The 10,579-nt window shown below is 36.6% G+C and overlaps 1 protein-coding gene across 2 annotated transcripts; it reads left to right on the top strand.

The window, feature by feature from the left end:
* The first annotated feature begins 2,090 nt into the window (after positions 1-2,090).
* LOC149555562 (pentatricopeptide repeat-containing protein At2g13600-like) lies at positions 2,091-9,540 on the top strand. 2 transcript variants are annotated; one of them, XM_089829674.1, is made up of 4 exons: positions 2,290-5,109; positions 6,601-6,680; positions 6,919-7,000; positions 8,747-9,540. In XM_089829674.1, exon 1 carries the CDS (start codon positions 2,442-2,444, stop codon positions 4,467-4,469), a length of 2,028 nt encoding a protein of 675 aa, XP_089685800.1. In that variant the 5' UTR covers positions 2,290-2,441; the 3' UTR covers positions 4,470-5,109; positions 6,601-6,680; positions 6,919-7,000; positions 8,747-9,540. The 2 variants fall into 2 exon arrangements, with proteins under 2 accessions (XP_089685801.1, XP_089685800.1); XM_089829675.1 differs by lacking the exon at positions 8,747-9,540 and having other exon boundaries at positions 2,091-5,109; positions 6,579-6,680; positions 6,919-7,454.
* The last annotated feature ends 1,039 nt before the right edge of the window (positions 9,541-10,579 follow it).

Raw genomic sequence — 10,579 nt, 5'->3', positions numbered from 1 at the left:
AAACAAATTAAAACTATATATATATATATATATATATATATAAAAGCAATTGTGCCATAGGTGTTCCCTATTTGAATGTGAGGATCTCAATTTGACATCCAAGGGTTGACAGCCATGAAGAGCAAATGACTAACATTGGAACGCTTTGAACCGTAGATCTTTTAGTTTTTCACTATTCACCAAAAAGGAAAGTCCACACAGTTTCACATCAACCAACCCATCCCTAATATTGACGATCTAAGTGGTAGTTGAGAGAGCAATCAAATAACATCTTGAGAAATTGCATCATCACCTTGAAGAAGCTATTATGTCATGAAACCTTCATCATCCATGGCCTGCATCGAGATTTTGTTGATTGCTTTGTTCATTCTGCTAAAATGTCCAAAATAGGTTTCTTTTCCAAGGCTTTCCATCCCAAAAAAACTTGGTATTGATGGAGTTAGTGAATCCAATTGAGTGAACCTACCAAAGATGCTTTTGCTTGAGTTGAAAAGCCAAATCTTCTTATAAAATGTAGGAAGCGACTTATATATTTTTTACATGTACGAAAATTGTTTTTGCTTAGGGTGTATGAATTCTTCACGTAAAAGGCGGTCTCCTTCTATCCAATGGGAGTGAGCTTCTGTTGAACATCAATGGTCTTGCCATTGCGGATGGCTTGTTTCTTCCATTCCTTCCATTGAGTAATGTTTGTGACCATTTCAGATTTGGAAATCCATTTGTTATAAAGTTTAAGGTAGATATTGGATCCAAGAGTTTAAGAAATGTCATCAATTTCTATTACCGTATGCTTTTTCAATACTTTAAAAAGAGATAGAGGAAGGGCACACTTAGAAAATAGTTAGGAATCCTACATCTATATGGTAGAAAATATTTTTGTTTTGTTTTTATTGATCTTAGATTTCTGAAATTTGTGGTAAGACATAGAAAAGGATAGATACATAAAGGGAGAACGTAGAGGTACTAGGATAGAGATGGAGAGAGAGAAGTGGAGTGAAGTGGGAAGGGAGAGAGGGAAGATAGGAGAGATATTGAATGCAACTGATACTAAGATAGAGATAGAGAGAGAAATAGACGAGGATGAGAAGGCAAAGAGATATACCAAAGAAGAGAGAGAAGTGGAGAGAAAGGGAGAGATATGTCGAGATAGGGAGAGGTGTAGAGGGAAGGAAAAGAGAGAGGTATATCTAGATGGAGATTGAGAAGCAAATGGGCATAGAGAGGAAAAGGAATTATAGAGGGAGAGAGTGGAGATGGAAGAGAAAATGAGTAAGCAATATATATAAAGATAAAGATAGAGGCAGAAACATATATTTAGAGACTGCGGTAGAGATGGGGAAATATACAGGGATAGAGAGTCATGGAAAGATATAAGGTAAACATATACATATAGATAGATATAGAGATAGAGGGAGGATATAGAGAGAGAGTGGGGAAGAAGTATGGAGATGTGAATATTTAAGGGTCCGTTTGGCGAGCGGAATAGGAATACGTATTCCAAAAAATTTAATTCTCTGTTTGGATGCACCAAATCGGAATAGGAATAGGAAAAAAATTGGAATATGTATTCCAATTTTGGCCCAAAAATGAGGATTTGTTAATCCACCAAAATAAATGGAATAGGAATACGTATTCCTATTCCAATTTTTTTAATTTTAGAAAACATAAATTTTTGAGTTCGTGTATTCCGCATCAGATTCTGGATGAACCAAACAAGAACAAGAATACGTAACCCCATTCTTTATTCGAAAATAAGTATTCCAGAATAGGTATTCCTATTCCCGTTTTTATATTCCCGTAACCAAACAAACCCTAAAGGTATAGGAAGGGGGTGATGGAGAGATGAATATAGAGTGAGAGGATGAGAGAAAAATAGATAGAGAGATAAAGATAGATCAAAAGGTACAAATAGAAAGAAATCAGAAGAGATAATGTCGAAGAGGGTATAAAAAGAGATATAAATGGTGAGATCTATAGACTAATAGAAAGATGAATAGATAAAAAGAAGATGAGGGAGAGACAAACAATAAGACGAATACAAATAACCTTCCATAACCTTCCATAACTCTCTGGTGCACCTATTGCACACCATCGTGGGATTGCTAGTTATTAAGAGGTGAACATAAAATTGGCCTGGGTGGATACTAGATCTCTTCCCCTAAAACCGTCGGTTCCTTTATCAAATTCGGTCAGGCCTGATTGCGACCTCATTCGTTTTTCATGTCTGGATCTTTTGCACTCTGATAAAACTTGAAAAGATGAAAATATGTACATCTTGGCGAAATCAATTCCTATTGCAATCCAGATTTGGAAGCTGAAATGCTCAAACAGCCTTGGGTGAGAAAGCCCAAAATGAAGGAAAATTACCCCTTCAATATCACCGTTGTTCACAGAAATAAATTTATGATCACATACTGCTAATTTCGGTGAAGGACACAGTGATGATATTTTATTGCCATCGCAGATTGAATGCCAATATACATTTCCCCCGCTTCAATTATAATCACAAAATCCAAATGCAATTCACAACCCATCAAAATATCAATTTCACAGTACTATGTAGAGAGGGTTTGTTGGAGGAAGGGCTAAACATCTTGCTTACAGAACGCAAACTCCCTGTAGAATCCTGCATAGCTAAGAATGCGCTTTCTCAGGTTAAACAATTCCACTCTCTCTTCACACACAGCGGATTTGCATTTGCTACAAACACATTTTTTCAAAACAATTTTATAAACATGTACGTCAAATGTGGAAGATTGGTGGATGCTCGTCAAGTATTCGATGACATGAAAGAACGAGACTGTTGTTCATGGAATACCATTATTGCAGCCTACAGAAGAAATGGATATCCGCACCAGGCTTTAATTTTGTGTCAGCAAATGCAACGAACAGCAGTCCAACCTGATGAGTTCACCTTTTCCAGTATATTAGAAGCCTGTGCCGATACGAAAGATTTGAATCAGGGAATAGGTGCACATCAAAGATTAATTGAAAGGGGAATGTTATCAGATGTTGTAGTTGGAAGTGCCCTCGTAGACATGTATGCAAAATGTGGTGAAGTACAGAGGGCACGCGAGCTGTTTGACAAAATGCCTCACAGAAATGTTGTCTCATGGACTTCAATGATTACAGGCTATGTACAAAATGGCGTGCTTGATGAGGCTATATTACTTTTCGAAGAAATGCCTAGAAGAAACCTGGTTTCGTGGAATGCAATGATTGCAGGGTATGCACGAAATGGTAGTCTTGGCAGGGCTCTAAAGCTTTTTAAAGAAATGCCTCAGCGAAATGTCGTTTCATGGACTGCGGTTGTTGCAGGATATGCACAGAGTGGATTTGTTAAAGAAGCCTTGGAAACTTTCAGGCAAATGCAATTGTCAGGTGTAAAGCCGAATTCTACAACAATCGCCAGTATCCTGCCAGCCCTTGCTCAAATGGGAGCTTTGGAAGGGGGGATGGAAATCCATCGAAACATTATAGAGAACGGATATTTGGGAGATGTTGTAGTTGCAAATGCCCTGATAGACTTGTATACAAAATGTGGAAGCATACAAATGGCACGTGATCTATTTTCCGAATTACCTCGACGTGATGTAGTTTCATGGAATGCAATGATTGCTGGATATGCTCAAAAGAGTATTTCCGAAAAGGTCTTAGAATCATTCAAACAAATGCAATCCGTAGGTGTAAAGCCAAATTCCACTACTTTTGCGAGCATCCTTCCAGTCTGCGCCAAAATGGGTGCTTTGGAACAGGGTATGGACATCCATAAAAGCATAATAGAAAGTGGAAGTTTGTCCGATGTTTTTGTAGTGAACGCCCTGATAGATATGTATTCAAAATGTGGAATCACACAAAAGGCACGTGAACTGTTTGACAAAATGCCTCAACGAGACTTGGTCTCATGGAATGCAATGACTGCAGGATATGCACAAAATGGCTTGTACGAGGATGCTCTCGAGCTCTTTGAAATAATGATGAAGCATTCTAAAACGTACCCCGACCATGTAAGCTTTACTTGTGTCTTATTTGCATGCAGCCATTCAGGTTTAGTGAATAAGGGGTGTAATTACTTCAATTGCATGAGTCAAACCTATTGCATTATGCCTTCAATTGATCATTATGTGTGCATAGTTGACCTCCTTGGCCGTGCTGGCTATCTCAATGAAACCCTAAACTTTATCATCAAAATGCCAATTAAGCCTGTGGTGGTTGTGTGGATGTCTTTGCTTGGTTCCTGTAGATCACACAAGAATATTGAGTTAGGAGAATTTACTGCAATGCTCCTTTTTGAATTGGACTCTACAAATACTGCTACTTATGTTCTTCTGTCAAACATCTATGCAGAAGTGGCAAGTTGGGGTGAGGTTCAAAAGGTAAGGAAATCAATGAAAGATAGAGGAATAAAAAAGATACCTGGGTGTAGCTGGATTGAAGTCAATAAAATGGTACATGCCTTTTGGGTATGAGACAGTTCATGCCTACGGGCTCAGGATCTGTGCAAAGTCAGAGAAATTGTCTTTAGGGATGAATGCAGGAGGCTATCTTACGGCTTCAAGATAGTTTCTGAAAGATGAAGACAAGGAAGAAAATGAGTTAATCGTCTTCCACCATGGTAGGAAGTTTGTAATTGTGTTCAAATAGTAAAACATGGATCCTGCAGCAGCTATTAGCCATAAAAATTCTTCAAGCATGTGTTGACTTCCACATTGTAACCATGGTTATCCAGATTGTTGGCCACAGATTGCTGTAAGAAGTGTGAACTGTTTCAGATTCTTGTAAGAAGGGTCAAGTTTTTTCTTAATTAAGCAGGGAAGGGTTCTGAATCCATTATAGGAAGCTAATTACAGTCAAAACAAGAGAAACCATCAAAAGTTGGCCATCCAGTCAAGCCAAACAAGAAACAGCATATGAACAGGAAAACAGAACCAGAAGCAGAGCAGTGAGAAATAGACTTAGCATAGAGAGTTCCAATCCTTTGAAAAGGAGCTCATGGTGTCCTTGCAGGAAGCGACATCCAGTGACTGATGTCTCTTCTTGTATACTTTCCATGTTTACTAGTATGGATGAGATCAGCCTCACAAGTTCATCAGAAACAACGAAAAAAAGGTATTATTTTGGGTTTTCTATATTTTCACTTCTGCATTTAGCATTTTTGTCTATCATTTGCAAGATTTCATGCAATGTGTAATACTGCTTACGGTGGTCTTATTTATATATGCACATACTGAAAAACGAGGTAAGAGAGTTTCATTATTGTATAGGAAAAGGCCCAGCTCGCTAGCCCACCCTAAAATTCTATGGTAGGGCTTCCTATGCAGGGTGGGTGGCCCCTACTATTCTAAGGGTAGCCATTCCGGGAATTGTAGTGGCAGGGTGGGGGGCATAGTGATGAACAGATTAATTGACTTATTAATTAGAGTAGGGGGCCCTGCAGAATCATAGGGTTCCCGGGGAAATTGTTGATGTTTTGCAATAATGAAATGTTTTAGTTGTACTGGATTTTCGCCTCAGAATTTTCCATGGTGAAAAAACTGCCTGTTGTCTTTGCTTTCTATCATTTCAAAATGGGACAATATTCTTGTGAATAGTAGTGAAGCAATCTGTAAAAACGAATGGGTTTCATTTTCTGTCTCTTCAAAGTTCAAAGCATTTTTGTATCAAGTGTCTGGTGATCTAGAGATTCTAAGCCATCCTGTTTACTTCTAAAAGTCAGATGGTAGTATTCAGGGTGAACACTGCCTTTTGTATAGTGATGGGTATTTTTCAAACCCTTATTTGATTTTACAGCGTTGATGTTATGACATTAACAGTTTTTAGTTGCCACTATGGCAGGAAACTATTGTGAATGCCTCTGCAGTTAACAAGTGATTAAAATTGTTTGGCTTTTCCAATCAAAAATCAGCGCTCAGTTTTCTTTATATGTACTCAAAAGATTAGAGATATAAAGTGCTCACAAAAGAACTAAGGATAAATTCGATGGTTTATTATTGGTCTTCGTTCAATGGAGCAGAGACTTGTAGTCTCACGATGCAAGAGAAGGGGGGAATTTCAAAGTATACTATAAATTTTGTCTGCGAGTTTGTAGAGCTCTGCATTCCAGAAACAATTTTATAATATTTTTATTTACTAAACAAGATTGGCACACGTCTGGATCATGGAGGGCAGGACATTTTCAATGTGGCATTATGTAAAAGAGTTTATGTGCCTCATCTATGCTTCTCTGTCTTTAATACATTATTATGGTAGTTGCTACATATTACAAATCTCCCATTTCAGTGCAGTTAGGTTTATGGTTTTAATGAGATCCTTCATATTATGAAGCTCTTCTTTGCTTTGTATACCCTTAGAATTATGCAGGTTTGCTTCAAAGTTGACGTCATCCCTTCATAGACAGTTTGTAATGCCTTTGTTGGATGAGAATATGTGCAGAGTGTAGAAATTAGGTGCAGACAGTATGCTCTATGTTATGCCAATGGATATGCATTTCTCTGTTCTGATTTATCTAAATTAAACAGTTTTTCCGTTGCACAGTGAATTTTTTGTTTACTTAGTTCCTCTAGTTTTCTAAACTTCAGGCTCAGCAAAATGCTATTGCAGATTCTGAATATCTGAATGCAAATGTGGTACTGAAAAACTATAGCATTTTAATGGCTTATGCTTCAAGAAAATTTTCTCAGGTAAATTATTACACTCAATTTCTACACAAAATTTGTTTTGTTTATATGTTGTATAAATTATACTTTGCAGTGCAACAGAATAATATGTCAAAGTCACTCTTTGCTTTGAACTAGATGATTTAGAATGAATCCATTAAAAATCAAATGACTTACAAGGAACCCATAAAAAATCTAGCCTTACTGAGTACAATTCATACACCCTGGCAAGTCGTATGACATTTTCAAATATTTCTTGCAGTTGATGTTCTTGAAAGCTTCTATCAAATGCACAGCTACTAGTGACCACTGTTCATCCAGGAATCGTGGACACAAACCTTGTGGTATTAATCTGTCATCTTTCTTTAATCAAATTATAATTTTCCAGTTTCAAATCCTACACATAATGTATATCAACTCAAAATGGTACAATTTCTCTAGAGGGGATTGGGGCAGTTTCAGTTTCAAATCATTTTGGAGACTCGACACAGCATAATGTAGCATACTAAAATCAAACATTCTCTTATATATCTCCATAGGTCTCATTGAAGAACTTTGATGCAATTTTTTAATTAACCTTACATACCAAGTCCAAGACTTGAGATCTTTGTGTTCTGCTGTTATTATCCGGCCAGGAATAGGTGGTTAAAAAATGCGCTGCTGTTATTTGTCGGTGCTTCAATTCATAGGGCATTCAAATAATTATACTGAGAGAACTATGCACCAGATTGTTCTCATTACACTTCTGATAGCTGGCTGAAAAGAAATATAAATTGCAAGCAGATAATTATTTAATTACAGGTGCATTCTTAACTGCTAACTTATCTGTAACTCTTCCCAGAGCACCATTCTTTCTTTAGTTTGAGAGGCTGAGGGCATCTTGTTTGTGGAATAAATATAAAATAGATTCATAGAACAGAGGACTTGTACAATGCTTGAGTGAAATTATCATTGACTTTTTTTTGGTCAAAGCAGAGGAAAGATTGATTCATTCAATTTTTCGGTGCATTCATTTGTTGACAATGAATTCTTGTGGTTTTAGACTTACAGTTGACGACAATGTTGCTAATACCAATTTACTATATTGACTTAGTATGTAGTTACCATTATGACCACTAAATTCAGTGTTAAGTGTACTTAATCATCAATTTATTAGACCATCCGGTTGATGATAATTTTAAAGGAGTTAAGTTATAAATACATGCTCCTAGTCTAGTCTTGTGTAGATTAGCACCTGCAAAGTAAAAATAGCTTCTAAATGAAGGCATTCGATTCTAATACCATATCTGAACAACTGAGCCACTAGCCCTTTACGGGTTTGAGTGAGGCGGCAAGCTTAAATTTTAATCAATATATCTTGCAAGGAGTGGACATTGCACACCTAAATATCTTTCAAACCAAATGCTTACCATCCAATGTGTATTCTGAGTCATATACGTGATTGTGCCTCTTACACTTATGTATAGGCGATCATTTTCAATATAGCGATAGCCTCATTTCAGTCCTGTATTGAACAAGGGTGTTATCCCTCGTGAAGTCAGGCAGATACCTTAAAGGCATCCTATAATTAAATTAGTACATTATGGATTCAATGGAACTTGGCATATGTAGATATTATTTTAAATGAAATCAATTTATCTGAAAATGTTATGGCTTTAATGCCATTTTGTGGTTCCCTGGATCCAAGAGGTCCTCCGATGAACATTTAGTGTAGATTTTATTTCATTTTCCTACTTCAGAATAACATTCATCAAGAAGGATATACAATATGACATAGATAGCACAATAAAAGAATCTCCCATAGAATATTTACATTGTCAAGAGCTTAAAAATGTCTTCTTTGGAATACAGCCAACTGGTGTTGTTGCTTTATATCGTGCTTTAGTGAATTTGCTCTTTGCTTTATTGGAGAAGCACTATCTTTTACTTTTAAACATTCCTATTGTTTGGTTTAGCCACTAGTGGACATTAGTTCCTAAGTACATTAAATTAACTTGTAATGGGATTTTTCCTAGTCTGTAAAAGTTTTTGATTAAGGCAAAACAGGTTTTGAGGGAACCCTGAAACCCCATGCAACCATATTTTGACAGGGATCTGGAACATCACAAAGACAAACCACTACCAAATAAAAAGCCACTGTAGACCTGCAACCCCGAACCAACAAAAAGACAGCAGCTAAAACTTACAAGGCATACAAAGAACCAGGCGCTCCCAAGACCCCAACAGAAGAGGTCAAAGCATTACATCAAAGAATGAGCCTCCTAAGCAAGGAGCACAGAGGAGATTTGATGGACCCTGATAAATTTCCATGTATTTCTCCTTCTTACATTTGTTCGTTATTTTTTCAGGGCATGTTCCATCAAATTCTCCATCCATTATAAGTGCTTCCAGTGCAGGAATTAATTATGGACAAGTAGAAGCCTCCAACCGAGGAAGTAGTTAATCTCCTATAAAGCAACAATATTACAGGATAGCAGTCGGAAATGAAGTGCTCACATGAAATGATAAACAGTTATCTGCAAACCAGCTTGCTGTAATGGAAAATATTCATTCGGCCCTTGCTAGCATTGGTCCATACATGAAAATTACAATCACCACTAAACATTCCCTTTTTGTTCTTTTAGATTCATTCCCTCCATCATTAGGCTTCTTCAGGCTAGATCTTACAACAACAATGAAACCACTTTTGATTCCATGTCTTAAATTGGTACTCCATTTTTTATAAATGCTTATTTATACTTTGCATACAAGGATCAGCTACCTCTAGAATATGTACAGTTCAAGCCAAATGGAGGGGTGGTTGATCCAAACAATAATACAAAATTATGTCTTATAATTTCAAGGGAAGAGAAATGGAATCAGCTTTGTATATTTTGAAGTTTTATTTCGTCTATATATTGGAAAATGACATTGTGAAAGCAATTTCTTGATTGAATCTTTATGATTGTTCATTTTGCACATTGCTTGAATTGATTCAGCACCTAGCTGCCACCACAGTGACCACACTAACATATTGATGAATTGAACTCTCAGTGCTTGAATTGATTCAGCATATAGCTGCCACTACAGTAACACAGTGATAAATTGGAATCCCTTATGCATCAAGAAAACAAATATTATTCAGGGATGATGCTAATTCCACAGATCGAGTTTGGAAGCATCTATATCACCTCTATACCAAGTCTGAGCAAACTTTTTCTTAATTAATTGCAGTTCATTATTTTTCTGCACTATATTTCAATTACACTCAAGTTATCGGTGACATTGTGGAGTTAGCACTTGAAGCTAAAATTACCCATAAGCTAGAAATGTTTTGAGATGTATTTTGAGCATACCCCTTATCTACCATTCAATGACGATCTTATTACCACATTACTTTATGCTTTGGACAACTATAGTTCACTGAAGTACACAACACCAATTGAATATGTTCTCCTTTGAGATTTATGAAAGCTTTTCCTCTGAGATTAAGAATCTTTTCTGAGCACAAAACATATATTTTTATTCCTTTTTTCTATTTAACAGTTTGACCCTGTCTTGCTCCCCTCTCTTCTCTTATCTTCCAAAGCTACTCTACCAATACTTGGTAGGAACTTTGCTGCGCTGCAGCTCTTGTTAGGAAGTAACCACATCTCTAGAATAAAAAGCTCGGGGATTGATAACATTTTAAGGAGAGAACCACCAAAGGAAATGAAAAAAGGCTTGGCCATAAGGAAATGTGAGAAAAGTGTAAAAGAATCAAATCCAGTGCTGATTTATAATGAAATAACAATTTGTATTACACTGTAACTGGCATACATATATGATGCTTGAAAAGCTTGTAAATTTGTGAGGTATCTGCTTTGATTATAAGAGACAAAAACATAATTTAAATATAGAAGTAATATTACACTTTATATTATACTGTGATTAAATGGATACTA

Source organism: Cupressus sempervirens, chromosome 5 (assembly GCF_028749045.1).
Source record: "Cupressus sempervirens isolate cs-2001-9-10 chromosome 5, ASM2874904v1, whole genome shotgun sequence".
Lineage (NCBI taxonomy): Eukaryota > Viridiplantae > Streptophyta > Pinopsida > Cupressales > Cupressaceae > Cupressus > Cupressus sempervirens.
This window is presented reverse-complemented; position numbering and strand designations above follow the sequence as displayed.

What these genes read in the sequence shown, in the direction of transcription:
- LOC149555562 (XM_089829674.1), top strand. Translation starts at nt 2,442, where the DNA reads ATGATATTTTATTGCCATCGCAGATTGAATGCCAATATACATTTCCCC.